Source organism: Tachysurus vachellii, chromosome 19, assembly GCF_030014155.1.
Source record: "Tachysurus vachellii isolate PV-2020 chromosome 19, HZAU_Pvac_v1, whole genome shotgun sequence".
In the NCBI taxonomy this organism is placed as follows: Eukaryota; Metazoa; Chordata; class Actinopteri; order Siluriformes; family Bagridae; genus Tachysurus; species Tachysurus vachellii.
The window spans coordinates 8,191,309-8,208,947 of record NC_083478.1 but is presented as its reverse complement, the minus strand read 5'-3'; the positions used below and the strand labels follow the sequence as shown (position 1 = coordinate 8,208,947).

Sequence of the window (17,639 nt, the reverse complement as noted above, 5' to 3'; positions counted from 1 at the left end):
GTTCGTATTTCCTTCTGTTACTTTTATCGCTAATAAATCAGAAAAGAATGCAATTTTTAATGACAGAGTTATATCGTGGATATAAAACATTTACAAACCCCAAGGCTTTTGTGACAATAAATTAATAAATATCTTATCTGAGTGACTACTTTGACTGCTTTGCATTTCATAGATCTGCTCAGTGAAGATATACTGAAAACAAATCAGCACTGGCCAAACGTCTATTGACTGGCAGATGCCTTTTAATGATGATTAAGTCAGATGGCTGAAAACTCAATAATTTAATAAATTAGCATCTGAGAGGACGTGTGAGCTATTTACTCACCATTACACAGTTAAACACAGTAAACAATATTCTACCTCAGACAATACTTAACACCTCTGGTAGACTTATCATTGGCCTCACAATCTTATTATGATAACATTTCTAACAGGGTCACTTAAAAATAAAGCACTCCTTATTTATTGATTTTAGATACTTAATAGCGCTGTCAGGGTTTTTTGGTTAATCAGTGTTTCCCATTTCCAAACTAAAACAAAAACCTCATTTCCCTGTTTTGCTGATGTCAGAGTGACATTAATGACACAGTTGAACTCTACAGGTGAAATCCATTGTGGAGTAAACCGAAACTCTGCAACATACCAGGATCATCCAGAAACTATACATGTAAAATTTCCCCGGCCGTGTCAGCTTGCTCCTGAATTGCTCCCAATTTACTGAGATTTCTGAGTAAGTGTTGCATGACTCACCTCTCTGTCTGAAGTACATGCGCTGACTGCAGGTGTGTGTGTGTGTGTGCGTGTGTGTGTGCGAGTGTGTGTGAGTGTGTGAGCCAATTTTCCATTACTCTATAAACTATGACACCATCAAGAATATCACTTTGTTCCGCACAGATATGTGACAGTTACCAGCAATCACCTTTATCTCATTAAGTCTTAAAATGTAAAACACTTGTAATCACAAGAAAAGAAGTCACTACACTGTTCTCTATAACATCCGTTCTCTTTCTTACTTTCTTTCGTTCTTTTCGTGTTTACACTATGACATGACTATCAGTGTTTCAGACACTGACAGAGCAAAGACAGTTATGATTAAAAGGACTGCTGGGATATGATACACTTGCATATCCTTGTTCGGCTGGTTTAGATCACCTGCCACCCACAAAACAACTCCACACACTCACTTATGGTAGCTTTGAGGCTTGAGGTTTGTATCGAAACAAAGATTTTACAAACAAGACAAGCCTGAACCTGCCACCCTCAGTAAGCTATCATTTAAACCATCTGTTCAATAGAAACGTCTAAATAAACCTTGTTAATCTTGTGATTTTATGAATGTGCTGCCATTCAGCACTTGTAAATCTTAAAAAGTCAACTTTATTATCCAACCTTTTTAAACATGTAATCTAAGAAAACATGTAGTAAACCATTCGCAAATTACCCTCTCATCTTCACACTTTATTGGTCATTATCACAGTATCACTAAGAATAAAGAGAAAAATAATGAAAGAAAACTTCTTTCCCCTTCTTATTTTGTGCATGATGTTCAAAAAATAAATACAGATGATGCAAATTCCTTATATGACGTGTAAAATATTCTAAATATTTCATGGACCGGGTTAAGAGGGTTGTGTGAATGTTACAAAAGGTACAAAAATTTACCCTTTGCATAACATAAAACACACAGAAATTAACGTTTCAGACATATGCTGCTAAATGGATTCAAGTTAAATCTAAAGTAATAGGACTTCAAGGTAAAGACAAATCGAGACTAAATGCAGCATACATGCACATGCCAGTAAACTTGAGACATAAGCTTCCATATTTCTAAATGTAATCTGTAAATCTTTTTACGACACAAATCTCACTCAGATCATGAAATCACCCACATCATAGAACTGAGAACATTTTTAAACGAACATTCAAAACAACCGTCAAAGTTTATTATGTATTTTTGCCCAACACTGGTGGGTCTGAACGAAGAGCTTTCTTAACCTGTGTGTGATGTTGATGTTGGTACTTTAAAGAGATAGATAGAGATCAGCAACACAAACACATAAGGACCTGACTGTACAATCCTCCATTTAACTGACATCATGAGGGCTGATTTCACCTGTAATTTGTATAGATGATATCTGTCCCATGAGCAAACACACAGGGCTTTAAACCCGAAAAGACGTTTAAACAAATAAGGCAGAGGGAATTCTCAGCAACACCTTCCTTAAACAGTGGCACACACCGACCTAGGGATACGTTAGGGATCCTGGACTGTAAGAGTTGACACTGTTTTATGGACAAAAAACTGCCAAAAACCAAAACACAGTGAAAGTAAACAGTTAATGGTGTCGACTGAGCGGGCAAGCATGACTGACATCTTTAGACATACATTCATCACGTCTATTTTATGCTAAATTACTAAGTCACATGACCTGCTGATTTAATGCAGAAAAGACTGTAGAGAATTCTACAATTTATTAAATCCATATTAGCAAATTTAAATTTATAAATGCTTTTAGATGTTTATTTATGCTGTTATTAAGTTAGTAATATAATTATTTAACATATCACTTTAGCACTTTAGCATATGTACATATGCACTAAATTACTTTATTGATTTTATTATTTTAATTATTTCTATTTATCTTGTAATTTTTACACTGTTTTCTTGATTAATAGATTTTTTTCTTTGACATTAGTCCTCTTGGCTTTTTCAACTTGAATTTCTCATATGTGTGATTAATAAATATCTCTCTCCTCAAATAACACACTTTGGTTCATGTTGTTATAGGGAAATAATCAACAACAGGGTGTTGATAACTCTAAAATTGATTATTTTCCTCTAACACTGTTTTCCTTTTATACTAAAGTGAGATTTCCAGTGATAAATTTGATCTATTAATATTAACAGTTTAATGTTATGACAGCAGTAAACTGTCATCCCCTCCCTCACCAGACCTTTCATTTGAAGTTAATAAAATAAAAAACAAACAAACAAAAAAAACAACAACAACAGTATTCATTATATCTTGTATAGAAATTAATGATATATTGTATATTCCCATGCAAAAAGTATATATAAAATACATGTGCATGGAAGTATTATTTTGTTCTAAAAAAGATATAAAAGAAATGACATGAAATGTGTTCTTAGCCCTGTTTATGGAAGTTTTTCTAAGCTTTGTAGAGCTAATGAAAAAGTAATAAATAAATAAACAAATAAATAAATAAATAAGCGTCAGCGTGTGTAAAAATAGTAGCTTCTCCTGGCATTAGTTATTGTATACCATGTGGTCATGTTCAGACATGCCTGTGTCTTGATTGACGCCATCAGGCTCCATTCGGACCTTCATATTCTTTCACGATGGTCTTCCAAACATTGAAATGAGCGCCATTTGGCCCCTGATAGGTGTGAAAAGGGACACTTCTGCCTTTGTTACGAGCCTTGATTTAGTGAAGGGATCCCTGGCAAGTGTGAACTCTCCTACAGTGCCCCCTTTCCGAGTCTCCTCCTCCTCCCACCCACAAACACGCTTTTACACACACCTCGGTCTATCCCCTCCCACTCATACACTCTCTATAGTCTCCTCTCTCCGTGAGCTCGCAGTAGAAGTCTCACCTCTCTGGTGAACACACACGCTCCACACAGCTTGGATTACACAGAAGGAAATTTTACACACTCAACACCAGAAGAAAAAGCTTCACTTACTGGAAAGACTTGCATACACACAGATCAACATGGGGAGTAGCATGTCATGCGTCCCTCAGCACAATTTCAGGTTCTCCAGCAAGAGTTTCATACGGCGAAACAGGTAACGAACACCGTACTTCTGCTTTCTTCCAGAGAAGTATATAAACACTATGATCAGTGCCTAGAGAGTCAGTCTATAGCAAATGGGTCAGGCTTTTGTATTACAAACTGAATAAAATGGTGTTAAAGAAGTGTATACTTCTCACTGTCTAACCACATGCCTATTACTTTGACCATTTCATACCTGAGTAATATTTAAGTTACAAGTACACAGTAAGATAAGGAAGAATCTTTATGATTGACTTTGAGGCTGTTTAGTGCAGTAAGTGATGACAGATAAGATGATAAGATTTACCATATTGCATCAACTTTCCGCTCAGTAATAAGTGATTAGTGTTTTTCTGTATAATGTCAATGGAAGTGATTCTCATCTGCTCAGTGACCGGATCACAGTTCACAGGCAAGCTGACTCTCATAGGTGCTGATAGAGTTCAAGGCTGTGATAAAGTTACTCTTCTGTTTCCAGCTTAAGCTTTTAGAGCTGCCTCAGTAGCCTACAGTGCGTTTTCAGTACATGGTGCATGGTGTCAGCTTATATCAACCTGATCTTTAAGACATTTGCATGAATTTGACTTAAACGGTCATAAGAAACTGTAGTAGTTCAAACTCTTGGTTAGTTATTTGTTTAGTCATCCTTAAACGTTTGTTATTCAGGAACTACTATGTATAATGTAGTAATAACATTGCAACTAATCAAATAATATTTACAAAAAAATGTAAAAAAAAAAAAAAAAATGCTTAGAGGTCTGGACTTGGTGGTTTGAGACTTTGTAGGTATATACCTGTACTGTGCACCAAACAAGAACAAGAAGCCATAAAGTCCTATTGTGTTTTTTTTATTGCACACATTTCAGTGCCCACTTCAGCAGGCCCGGTCATGTCACACCAAAACTGGAGACGTTAGGCTTATCAAGTTTTTCAGGATCTGAAACTGATCTACTAGCCGATTATACACTTTTAAATCAAAAAAAGTGTCACTCACTCACTCTCGCACACTGCAGCAGGTGAACTATCAGTTGATCAAAAACAAATATGAGTCTGTTCCCATTTCCGGTCTGATACTGAGCAGGATCATTCTTTATGAACAACATCCAAGCAATGAAAGTTAATATAATACCTCAGGTTGAGATTTGCATGTTTTTTGCCAATACCTGTCCTAGTTTAAATGGTCTAGATGCCAAATGTGTTCACCATTCCACCAGTGATACGTCCAATTACTCCGAGCATGAATGATCCTATTGTTGTTATGCTAATCGCATTCAAAAAAATGTAGGAGAACAGAGCAGAGCAGATCGGCGGAAGGAAATTTCCAGAGTGACTTCCTCTCTCACGAGTGTGCAGGAAAGACGACATTATAGCGATCTGACACTAATGGCTACAAATGGGGGTCGTGGGTGACAAAGGATGACATATGAACCTTTTTTCGATATCTATGCCCTGTGTCTAGAAACATAAGCCCTATTGTTCAGTGTGAGTAAATGGTGTATGTAGAGGGGACGTATAATACGTTGACCAGCACAAGCTATAGGAGATCCAGAAAGGCTGCAACAAGGGAAATGTTAAATCTTTTGTGAGGAAATGACCAACGGAGAGACTGAACCGAGAGAAATGATGCAGTTATGAGTTACTGAATTACATCAGGGTCACTAGGACCAAACTTACTGACCTTTATTTCATGGGAGGTTCGTGAGTATCTCTTGAACAAAATTATGACTAAACTCTGTCTTGTGTCTTCCGAGCAGCAGCAGATTGTTCCGGAAAAAAAATCCGCAGGAGGGGCAGGAAAAATCCAATAGCATCATCAACATTCTTTGCACAGTCACACCGAGAAAGGCGAGAAATGTTTTTGAATTCTTGTTACTTTTTACATTTTTAAAGTACTCTGTTCATGCATGCTAAATGGCAGGATGCTTGTGCTTACAGGAAATGACAACTAAAGATCTTGAGACCATTGAGAATATCAAATGGGAGCCCCCGTTTCCTTATGACCCGGCTAGTGGCTGGAAGAAGAGCAGCATTAATGTAAAGAACTACGGGAGGTTGATCCACAGCTCCAAAGTGCGCTTTCGCTTCCTGCACTGTCAGGTAGAACACGTCTCTTTATTCCACCTCACCTCACACAATGAACTGTTACACATATAAATCCCTCAACAGCAAAACAAACACATACAAACATGACAGTCATCACTGTTAAAAGCTCATTACAGTGCCCCAGCAGTTGTGACATTATTGCTCATCCATTTACTCATCCATCATTGATCCCAGTGCAACAGACATGCGGCGAGTACAGGATGTCTCTTTCTCTCGCAGCTGTGTGAATTGTGCTGCCTGTCACATTGCGTATTAGGGGAGATTAATTGGACATTGTACCTGCCTGAACGTGTGTTTTAAAAACATGTCAGTGTTCCAAAGCTGCCTCTGGGTACACGGGCTGTGATCAGGCTTCTGATAGAGCACTGAAATGGAGCAACCTCTATTTGCATGATGTTCTTTAAAAAAAAAAGAAAAAAAAAACACAGGAAGGAAAAGCCCAAAGAACAAAAAAAACAGGATGGGGGTCATTTTAGAAAATGTTGCAATTAGTTAACAGAAGGTCTAATGATATGGAAAGAAAACAACTTTTTTTTTAACAGGAAGTTGGCATTATATTATTATAAGCTATCAGGTAAAATGATAATGTAAGGCAAATATAGTAAATCACTGTCAGGTCCTTTTTGAAATGTACCCGTGCTTATGTTACAAGCAGAACACTCCCTTCTGGCAGAATAATTCACAATGGCATATAATTTACATTACATTGTATAGCAATCAATAAAGTGCTGACAGCAAGAAAACCAGGCTTTAAGAGCACTAGTCAACTGGAGTCATGTCTAACAAGCACAACAGCGTATAAGGTTGCCTTTACTGGTTTTGTTGTCTCAATGGCAGTTGAGTGTGCTATGATATTTCAGAATAATATCAGAAAAGTTTGTAATAAAACAATAGAAATGATTTATTACAAAATTTTGTGAAAACCCCTTTCAGCTCAGACTGAACAAAATTGCTACAGAGCTATTGTTCAGATTGTGTAAATAACCCAATGATTGCATGTCGTTTGTTACAGGATGTACATGATTGCTACCTGGACCTGTTCCAAACACACCTTCATTTTGTCTCCAACAACACTACTGGGCTCACATATCAGGTCAGAAATACCACTTTTCCATAGAAAAACTGTGATACTTTTAACTGTTTAATTCTATAAATTTTCAAATATTAAAATGCTTCCACCCCCCTTTTATTATGTGGGTGCGAATATAAAAAGCAGATATGACATTGTATTATATAATCGTGAACCAGTAAACCAGCATCCTTTAATTGAGGTCATATGGCAGTGAGTAAACTGTGAGTACACCAGTAATGATTAACATAACATTAATCACTTCCTTTTATTCTGTCTATGTTTATGACTATGTCTCATAACGAAGTGCTGCTGTAATTAATGTTCATCTCTCCCCAGAGGGAGAAACCATTATTAAATATCCAGAAGCAATGCTAACATGGCTGAATAAGTCTAATTAGTGAGAAATTGTTGATTCTGACTGCAATGTTTATAGTGACTCTGTAGTAATAAAGTACCCTGGAACTTGTATAGCATAATCTCCATATGAAGAGAATAATTTTTTACAATAACTATTGAATCTGTCCCACAGACATTTTATTTCATATTAATTGGCAAAAATTCCAACTGCTACAGAGTCTTCTAGATTTCTGGGAGGCATTTACAGGAACAGTTAGAGCTAAAGCTTTAACAATACAAGGAAGTGTTTGTGCTTTGCATTTTCCCCCTCTGCAGCATGTCAGACTGCGTTCTTGTTGTATTCATTTCAAAAGATTGGAAAAAGAAAGGCTTGTGATCGAACACCAGTATGTAGATGTTACATAAACTATATCATGGACTAACTTGTATCATGGATGTTCCACAACAATAAATGTGACAATAAAAAAAGTCCCATGTGCTGCTGTTTATGCAAAAATAATGTAAAAATTCACATTTCTGTGGTATTTAGGAAGATGTTTTTTTCTATACTAGCTCTCCACAACACATTAAAACGTCACAATATCTATAACTGCATACTGATAGTTTCTTCTGTGTTTCATTACAGGGCACTCTTCCATTAAAGGAGCTCACGATTTGCAAGCTACAGGACAGGACTAGCTTTGGAGATCCGCAGGAGTTTGCCTTCCAAATAAATGGTGAGTGCACTATTTCTTCACGACACACATGTTAATGTGAGTTTTTTCGGATGGTGCTACTGTTGGGTGTAGTGGCTTGGCAACAAAAAAAGCCCTTTACTCACTTTAGGCAGTAAAATAAATGTGTTTTTTCCGTCCGGACAAAGCTCGGGATAATAAAGGTACAGCCTCACATTATATACATAGTCAACCACGACATTCCACTGATTCATAAGTGTTTTGACCCTCTCGCCCTCTTTATAGATTTAAGACTAACAAGAGGACTGGCCATTTGCTAGTAGTCAAGACAGGGTAAAATTGTCCTCCAAAGCTCCCCTTGTTATAGAACAGGTGTACCCAAGCTCTCTCAGCTGTTGCGCGAAGAGAGCTCTTCTTCTGGTTCTCTCCCACATCGTTCACATCCCAGCTAAACTATTCCACATTCCTCATTCCTGTGGGCAGGATTCACTTCCGTTACTGATGTTTGCCTGTTTTGGGTATCACATGTTTTCAATCGGAAGTGTTTCACTAGTCTAGTTAGATGATTCCTGGATAAAGGCCATTTCACTGGCTTGTGAGTCTTTAAACAAATGTCACAAAAGTGTGAGTGAACATAATCAGGATATGAGTCAAATAAAAGACTGGACATACTTAAATATCCCTTAGAAGAAAAAAATATTTCCTTTGACCAGATGACTAAACATCCTGGCATGACACAGCAACAATAAAAAAAGGAAAAAATGGTTTATACATTCTTGTAAAATCTCCCAAAATGACACACTACTCCAGATTTATCAGAGATCACTGCAATGCTACAGATCTCAAACTTTCTAAAAGCTTCGACCCCTTCGTTTGCTCTGTGTATTGGGTCAACGAGGGTCAGCCTAGGAAGTATTTACAATCAGCCTCACACGGTATTAACTTTCACTGTCCTCTCATTGGTGTGGGAAGATTTAACTGAGGCCAATTTTCATCTCAAGCTAGAAACAACAACCAAACCATAAAGCATATCCTGACTAAAGCTAAGCCATAACTGGAAATGACATAGCAAAGCTGGTGAAGGAGACTGATATCTAGGTTGATATGTGCTGGTATGTGGAGCTGATAACGGAGTCAGATTCCAGGTCTGGCACATTCTTCTAAAGTGTGTTTGCAGGTGTGTTTGTTGTATTTAACACATATGGTATGTTCAAGTCATAAAAAAGGCATGTTATAAATATATATCAGAATTTTTTCAGTAATAAAAATTTACTGAATAATAAAGACCCATGGATATATTTAACAACCTATAATTGACAGTTTTTGGTTTGTTGAGTTGATGACTTGTCTGTGTAATGGCCTTTCGAAACAAACCCATGACCCTATATATTTTTTTGACCTTTTTAGGTGTCAGCTTAAACCCCATCATCGTCTACTGCTCAAACCAGGAGGATATGGACAACTGGTTCGGGCTCTTACAGGAACACATTGAAGCCAATGGGGGAACTCCGATTATACCAGACACTCACAGCAGGGTTAAGGTATTGGGGTATTAGCACTCTGTGCTAATCCTATGCTTAGAAAATAAAAAAACTTAATGAACTTAGCAGTAGCAGCTGGCAGTAAAGCTAGGTCTGAGTAATTTAGATCAGTGTTATTGTGTTTTCATGAGGATTGCACAGGGGTGTGGCTGGGACTGCGGCTCAGATTAAGGTTAACCACAGTAACAGTATCATAGAAAAGGAATGACTTTCTGCCAGTGCTGACATGCACCTCTGTCTCAATAGGTGAAGTCACTAAACAAAACAGATTCTCACTGATAGACTTTAAGCAAAAAAATTACTTCAGCATATAACTTTTAAAGGTTAGAACATGGGAACTATAAGGAAATTCCTTTGGCTCTGTATCTATAAAAATGGCTTACAAGTCCAGTAAGGAATGTGGAAGAAAAATTATGAAGCTTTCATTGTCATAGGAGCGGTGCCATCACATTTTTGCCTTTTGCTTAGGAAAGTGCGTGTGGTGAAACTTTAATTATCTTTTAGTGTTCTTCTCTATGTTCATTTATTTTGAATTGTTTAAAATATTTTTGCCAAATATATAAAACATGTCTGTTTGACCGTATTGCTGAAAAGTATGAGAAATCCTAAAGTCTGGTGCCTTTATGTCTATGAACATAAAACAATTCTCTCATTTTCACATTTTCTCTCTTGTATGTTAATTAGGTCCAGAACACACAGCAGGGGAAAGAAGAGTTGAGGAACTCCATCAGTAAAGAGCCTATATATGAATGGGAGGGCTCTCAGCGGGAAAGTCTGGGTCCAATCACCTATGTCACTAAAGTCAGGCTACAGCATTTGCCTTGTAAGGTAAGGTAACATTTTTACACTGATTTGACTCTAGTAGGTTTGTAATCATACATAAACTATACAGGTAGCTAGAACGTAACTACTGAGGATGTCTATGCTGTTATGGCTGTTATGAGTTGTTTATAGAAGTAAATCTTATGTAGATATGCATATGTAAAAAAATATATTTTGATATTTTACAGTTTTCTATATTTATAATCGTAATTGATTAACAATTCTGGTCTGTAATTAGACATTAATTGTAAATGTTTCACTTTAAAATAGGTGGGTATTTGGCCATTGTGTGTAACATTTTTTATTTATGTACTGGTGTATTTACTTCTTTAATCCATTTGTAAACAGCGTGAGATCCTTATGTTGATTAAATCTCCAGTTGTTCAGTTTTTCAAGGTTGAAAGTGCTTTCTGAAAAGGTGTACTCATTTAATATCACATCACAGGGAGGGAATGTAAACATGTAGACAACAAATGTGCTACTAAGAAGCCCCCCTTTATAAAACAGTTTGTTGCGCAAGTGAAGATTACATCAACACATCGTCAGTGCTGGTTGCTGCCTGGCTGGTTCACAGGGGGCAGCATCTGATATGATCTTAGTCACCCCTTTAACAATATCAAATTACCCTCAGGGTCTAAAACGGCTGGCTGCTTATTTGTTAGCCGCTTTAAAATGTGACTGTCGGCGCATTTGCATTCACTGTAGACCTGCAGAGTGATAAGACACAGTGCACTGAAATCCATTTTCCCACAGGAAAGGTGAGAATTCAGACAGGTTGTATTTGTAAAAGACTTTTGTAAAGGCTAGCATGTAGACGTGTGCCCTTTTGTGTAAACTGGGTGTGTGAACCAGTTGCTTTGCTCGTGCATGGACTTGACTCACCCTCACAGCTGCTTGGCTGACACACCCTATCAGAGCATAGGACAACCACTGTCAGAGCAAGACTGCTGCAATCACCATCTCCTGGCAGGAAACGCAATTGTAAACATGGTTCCCATGATGGGGAAGATACGTATGTGTGGGCATTGTAGAGTGTTGGAACATTTGTGATTCGAAAGCAAAATAGCTACCTGCTACCTGTCCCAAAGCAATTCACACATCACTATAATCAACACAAACCACAATGCTGACCGCAATGTACTGTTTTCCCCACAGGAGCAGTATGACAGACTGTTGGTGATGTATCCTAGCAATCTCATTATACTGTCTGAGGAGAGTGATGGCTTGTTCTACAAGGTACAACAAGCACTCTGTTGTTATACTTTGTTTTTGGTCCAAAAGGCGTTTGACAGAACTAAAACCACACTCTGGGCTTTGTGCTTACAGGGAAAACTTCCTCTCAACATGCTTACGGTTACCACTCCATGCCAAGACATCAAGCCAAACACATTTATGATTGAAGGTAGGTTAATGATCATCCCATTTCCGTTGTTTTATTGCTTAGCATTGCATACTTATAAATCTTTACAGTCCAATGCTTATCTCACTTTTTTTTTGGGCAGGGAAACTGATTAACCCCATTGTCGTGTCATGTCCGAACACGAGTGAGTTTCGTGAATGGATCAACCACTTCAAAGCAATAGATGTCCCCGTCCTTAGCCCTCCTCCACCAGTCTACGACATAATCTACACGCCGACTCAGAGAGAAGTAAGAGGACTTCAGACTCTCCGAATGTTAGGAGTTGTGAAAATTTGCAAGAAAGGTATTCACACTGTCTTTCTCCACCTCCAGGCTCCTGAGATAAACGCGAGGTGGAGCGGCAGCAGCCGAGGAGGTGCTGAAGAAGTTGTGTTGCAGAAATTGCACAGTGGACGTAGGTCATGCGAGCTCCAGCTGCCTCACTGCGACGACAACCCCCTTTCCCCTGGTTACACTGAGCCTCTCTGTGTAAGTGAACATCCTAGCTCCTGTTATGGTGTTTGTACAGCTGCTGAGTATTATTATAAGCCTGACAATACTGTTAAGTGAACTGTTGTCAAGCTGTCACTTTATATAGCATTTGAGCTCTTAATTATTTGACGTTTTGCTGATACAGATGCTTAATGAAATTTAGAGCAGATAGATGGTCAAAATCAAAGCTATTTATTGTGATGTGTAAACGTATTCACAGCCCATTGTAACAACTATCCAAAACCGAAACAACAAAATACATAGAAGACACACATTGTTAAAGTTTGGAAAAGGAGTGTTAAGGGTGGAACCACACTTACTGTAAGTGAGCTGACCTGACTTACTTTCGAGTGTTTATTTTGGAGGAGCAGTATCCAGTCATGCTCTGGAATACTTCTGTGGTCTCGGTGCTATAAATTATTAACTTGGTGTCCAACCCATTCTACTTCTGTTACAATGTAGTCCTCAGCTTGTAGCCGAAATCAGATTGATCTGCAGTTGTTTTGCTGAGCAATTCATCCCGCAGTGTCATCTAATGCTGTCTTGTAGTGAGCAAGGGGGGGAATAAACTTGAAAGACATCCTCTGAGCACTCTCAGATGTTTTCTGTTATTAGAAACATTCCACTGCACGATTCACCCACGCAGCACAACATATCTCAACAGATGACCTGAATAGTGATCGGCTTTGATGTTGTACTATGGTATCGCATGATGTTAGTGCCAGGAGATATTCTATCTCTCTCCCAGCAATCGCATTCAGAGGCAAGGAGTCTAATTAATTTACAGCTGACAGGGCAGAATGCCCAAAGTGAGCTCTGCTGTGGGGGAAGACATATCATCAGGGCATATTCACTGATTATACAATATATATATATATAGCTGTGTGAAAAATGTCTGTTTTTTTGTCCATATTTAGCATTACTAATCCACAAGTCTTTCTGTTTGTGTGTGTTTACAGTACATCTCCAGCAGACCCACCTCTGTTGATACGCAGTATTCGGTGAGACTGGGCAGCAGGAGCAACAGCATGTCATCTCAGACCAGGCCTGTACCATTGCCCCTGCGCTACTCCTCCCCTCAGGGCACTTCCTACCTGTCGCCTGAGGAGCCCCTGTCTCCCATTTACAACACTCCATACAGTGCGGTTCAACACAACCATTCTGTCCAACACAACCACATCGATAAAAAAGCCCCACTTACAAAGGTAAGGCAAATATTATTGTAAGATTCATATCTTGTATGCACTTTTGACAAGGATATTTCAAACTTTACTTCAAATAGAATGCTGCTCAAAACACCTGCGTAGAGTTCGTAATTCTGATTGGTCAGACAGTGATTATGGCTCGGATAGGAGCTCGACTGATATGTTATCACTGCTACAGTAACAACCAGTTGATGTGACCTTAATAGCCCCAAATGTGTTCTTATTTAACAAACTAAAATTGGAAAGCTGTTGTAAGGAGACATGCATTTAACATTTAGGAAGAAGGCTCCAGTGGCAGCACTTTGTAACAGTCTGCAAGTGGCTGGAGATGGAATGACTTATGGTGGAATGTTTTTATCTGCTATACTATAAGTGATACCAGGAAGCAACTTCTTGCAGATATTCCACAATTTTAAAGGCAGACATAAATGGTTAAAAAGTATGATATGTCATTCTTCGATAAAACTGATGTACGAATGTGGGGCAACTGCTATTGTGTAAGAGAAATATAGTCTTCTTTTAGTTACAGAATCCACTTCTTTGATTGATATAAGCAGGGATTGATGATGATATGTGCTCATGTTTGGTTTATGTTTCTGAACAGTCTAACAGCTGGAGCACTTCACAAAGCTCTATAAAGTACCAGCTCTCCATTCCTCAACGCCACTCGGATTTGCTGACCCACCGCAAACCTCTCTCTCCGTTGTATGATGACCCGAGCACCCCTGGCATGTACCCTCTAGAGGAGGACTTGGCAAAGGTGTCGTCGGTAAGTGGGGCACCAGATCACATTGCTTTCTCTCTTTACACCTGGGCTCACTGTGACCGAGTGCACAGAGTACACGGCTGTTGAATAGACAAGCCTAATTCTAAGACCTTACAGTCCAGATTACTAATTGATTGATGTGGATGCATAATGGAAGAGTCTTAGAGAATGAGAAGTACTGTTTGTGGATAATACTTGTTTCTGATTGGCTGCATAGGAATGTAACTATGGCAACCAGTTTAAAGAGGATTTTTGGATAGACCAGTGTGTTTTTAAAATCAATTTCCAGTTCAAAAACATCCCTAATAGATCCCTAATCTAAAATATCTAAAATTAGAACCCCTAATCAAATTAGAAAACCGTTCCTTCTATCCTCCTAAAGGTTCTCTACTTTGCTCCTTTAAATGAGCAAACACCCACTCAACTCTCTGGATATCTGAATACTTGCCTTCAGCTACATATTGTAACTCCACATATTTTGCTACCTACAAAGGAAATTCTGTTTAGTAACAGCACTTTGTTTCTGTTAAACAGCATTCCTCACAGGTATCTGTGGAACAGCACTGTCCTTCTCTCCTCCCGGCCTCCTTCCGCTTGTGCACACCTCCTCTAGGCCGCAGGAACAGGAGCAATCAGCCCCAGGAGCATGATGGGAGCAGCACACAGTGGGCTATGGAGCAGCGTGCTCAGGCCGTGTCCAGGTTGAAGCTGCTGCCGATCCCTAATACAGTGCTACAGCACAACCACGTCACACAGGTAACACACTAATGTATATATATTTAATCCCTAGAAAGTGCTTTCCTTGGTGTTACACAACATATGTAAGCATGTAGCTTGTGCTGTACAGAGATACACAGAAGTGTCAAATGAATAAGTTACGATGTGTTTTACAGAAAGAGTCATCACGCCTTGATGTCACACACATGCAGGACCTGCCCTACAGTCTCACCCCAGGTAAAAACTTATGGCATGTGAAAGTTATATGGCTACCTGAGTTTCACATATCCTTTTATATGCAATGACAGAACTAGATATTCAGGGTTGTGTGCTTGTAAACACACAAAAGCGTGGCATAAGGACACCCAGTTTCATTGATTAACTTATTTATAACATTTATGATCATTAAAACTGTGGCTTAACTGCATAAACAACAAGCAACGCTGGGTCATTGATCATGTTCCTCAGCTCATAGCTTGTAGACATATGTTGAGTGGCAGGACAAGACTGGACATGAGAAGTGGAGAGGTGGAGTGAGTAGTGGAGTATGTCAGGGCATTTTAATGGGCAGGGAAAGTGTAGTAAAGCTCAGGGCAGTGACAGTCCAGATGACAGCACTGCAGGTGGCACATTAGGGGAGCTGAGTAAAAGGACAGAATTACAACCGAGAGTGATTTAAAGCTCACAGCTGATACACACTGTAGAATGAGATATTCATTAATGTATGTTGCTATAAATAAGGCTTTAGCACAGGGGTATATAACTACAGCTTTAAAATAAATGTTCTGTTATACAAAATTTCTTGCTTACAAAGGTTACGTAACAAACACGAATGAGCGATGTCAGCAGTGTTTATACAGACGCTTTGCATTTCCAGTGTTTCCTTAGACCTCAAACAGATGAGAGACATTTACTTTGAATGAACATAAACGTAAACTTCCATCATCTTATACCTTCATCAAATAAAAAACTGTTAAATGAAACCAAAAAAGGTAATTAAATAGAAATCTAAAATCTAAGAAAGTCTTTAAGCAGTCTCCTCTTTATGAACTAATGTCTCTATAGCTAGCCTCTGATCCGATGATCTGACTGGCTAGATGTTTTTTTAAGTTTATCCTCTCTGTTACAGTATTCTTTCAATTATTCAGTTCAATCCACTGAAATACTTTGCTGGGTCCACATCTGGACTGCAGTCTGCCAGGTACAGATCCCTGGACTAAAGAGTTATTAATTGATGTCACTCCTAAACAATCTGGACAAACCATCTTGTTGGTTTTGGTGTCATTGTCTTGATTGTTCTGCAGGACATTTAACTCCCACAACTAAAATGCCAAACAATTTAGAGGGCTCATTCCTCAGTAAGGCTAAAGGGCAGGGCTGCCTCCAATTGTACAGGTTTTAAAGAGACCAAATAACCTGTCATGCATGCTTGATCTCTGCAATCTACACCTCTAACAGCTTTCACATAATTGGCATAGTTTACAAAGCTGTCCTTAACTTTTGTATTCTCCTCATATTTTCTCTTTACAGATGATCACTCGTACCTTAAACCAGTCGAACCAGATGACCAGGAAATGGACTATGACAACATTTGGGAGTTTGAATGCAGTAACGGGATGATTCAAGCCATGCCTGGAATTTCAGCACACCGGACACAGCCTGACTTCAGCGCTCGAGGCCTCTGTGCTATGGAAACACAGCCGAGATGGTCATAAAAGAGAACAATGGGCTTCCACCCGCCTGGACTTGTGCACATAGCTTGCTAATCTGTGCCTTACTGCACTCTTGCTCTCACTCTCTCTGTCTCACACACATACATACACTCTCACCCTCGTACCAGCATTCACACAGGGCTTTACATGAGGCTAAACCTGCCCAGTGCCACTAAATAATCTTCTGGGTGAAATGAACAGATGCTGACGAGGTACAGGAGCACTGACCTTGTCATTTCCTGTATATCATAGAACAAATAAGATTTTTCTGTCAGTAGTTTGTTAGATGTAGCATTACGCGTTTACAAACCATTACAAATACCTGTATATGATACAGGGCTAGAATAAGTTTCTAGATTTTTTACTATGTACATAATGTAAATAGTGTTTTTTTTTTTTAATAGAGCATCTACAATTTTGTCTCTTTGCACTGTTTTGTACAGATAATTATTATATTCTTAATTATTATTTATATATTGTTTTTGTGTTGTGTTGCCTACTCAGTCACATACCGAAGTAAATCTTTTTATTTTGTTTATTATTCATTCCAGAAACACTAAACATCAGCATATGTTAACATTTGCAGGAATTCTCTGAAATGGGAACGTTTGGGTTTAAACATGCTGTGTATGTACAGACACTGCAGACTTTTTACTGATTTTCAATGATTTCAAGTGTGAATGTTTTATTTCTTCAGTTTGGTGTGATGCGAAATTTATATTTGAAAATAAAAAAATAAATTCACTTAATGTCTTGTACAAATTCATGGCTTATCACAGTAGTCCTCAAAGGTGGATCATGGCCAAGGGCAAAGTAAATGTTTTTATTTATTTATTTATTTACTGATTTATTTATATATTTTTTCCAGTGGTGGATACCACAACCCAACATTAATTAAATATATTTTTATTCGCTTTTTTTGTTACTGAACGAAAAAAAAAAAGACATATATTATTCAAATATTTCCATAATGAAATCTTATA

The 17,639-nt window shown here is 38.4% G+C and overlaps 1 protein-coding gene across 1 annotated transcript; it reads left to right on the top strand.

Moving 5' to 3' along the window:
- The first annotated feature begins 3,587 nt into the window (after nucleotides 1–3,587).
- Nucleotides 3,588–17,400, top strand: plekhn1 (pleckstrin homology domain containing, family N member 1). The gene is made up of 16 exons (XM_060893835.1): nucleotides 3,588–3,809; nucleotides 5,551–5,641; nucleotides 5,732–5,893; nucleotides 6,912–6,992; nucleotides 7,954–8,044; nucleotides 9,410–9,543; nucleotides 10,228–10,371; nucleotides 11,521–11,601; nucleotides 11,692–11,767; nucleotides 11,868–12,013; nucleotides 12,098–12,253; nucleotides 13,216–13,461; nucleotides 14,066–14,230; nucleotides 14,762–14,983; nucleotides 15,121–15,181; nucleotides 16,475–17,400. Exons 1-16 carry the CDS (start codon nucleotides 3,736–3,738, stop codon nucleotides 16,657–16,659), a joined length of 2,115 nt encoding a protein of 704 aa, XP_060749818.1. The 5' UTR covers nucleotides 3,588–3,735; the 3' UTR covers nucleotides 16,660–17,400.
- Nucleotides 17,401–17,639: the final 239 nt, after the last annotated feature.

Coding starts and splice junctions, on each gene's coding strand:
- plekhn1 (XM_060893835.1), top strand. CDS start 3,736: ATGGGGAGTAGCATGTCATGCGTCCCTCAGCACAATTTCAGGTTCTCC. Junction 6,993..7,953: donor CTACTGGGCTCACATATCAG/GTCAGAAATACC, acceptor GTTTCATTACAG/GGCACTCTTCCATTAAAGGA. Junction 9,544..10,227: donor ACACTCACAGCAGGGTTAAG/GTATTGGGGTAT, acceptor TATGTTAATTAG/GTCCAGAACACACAGCAGGG.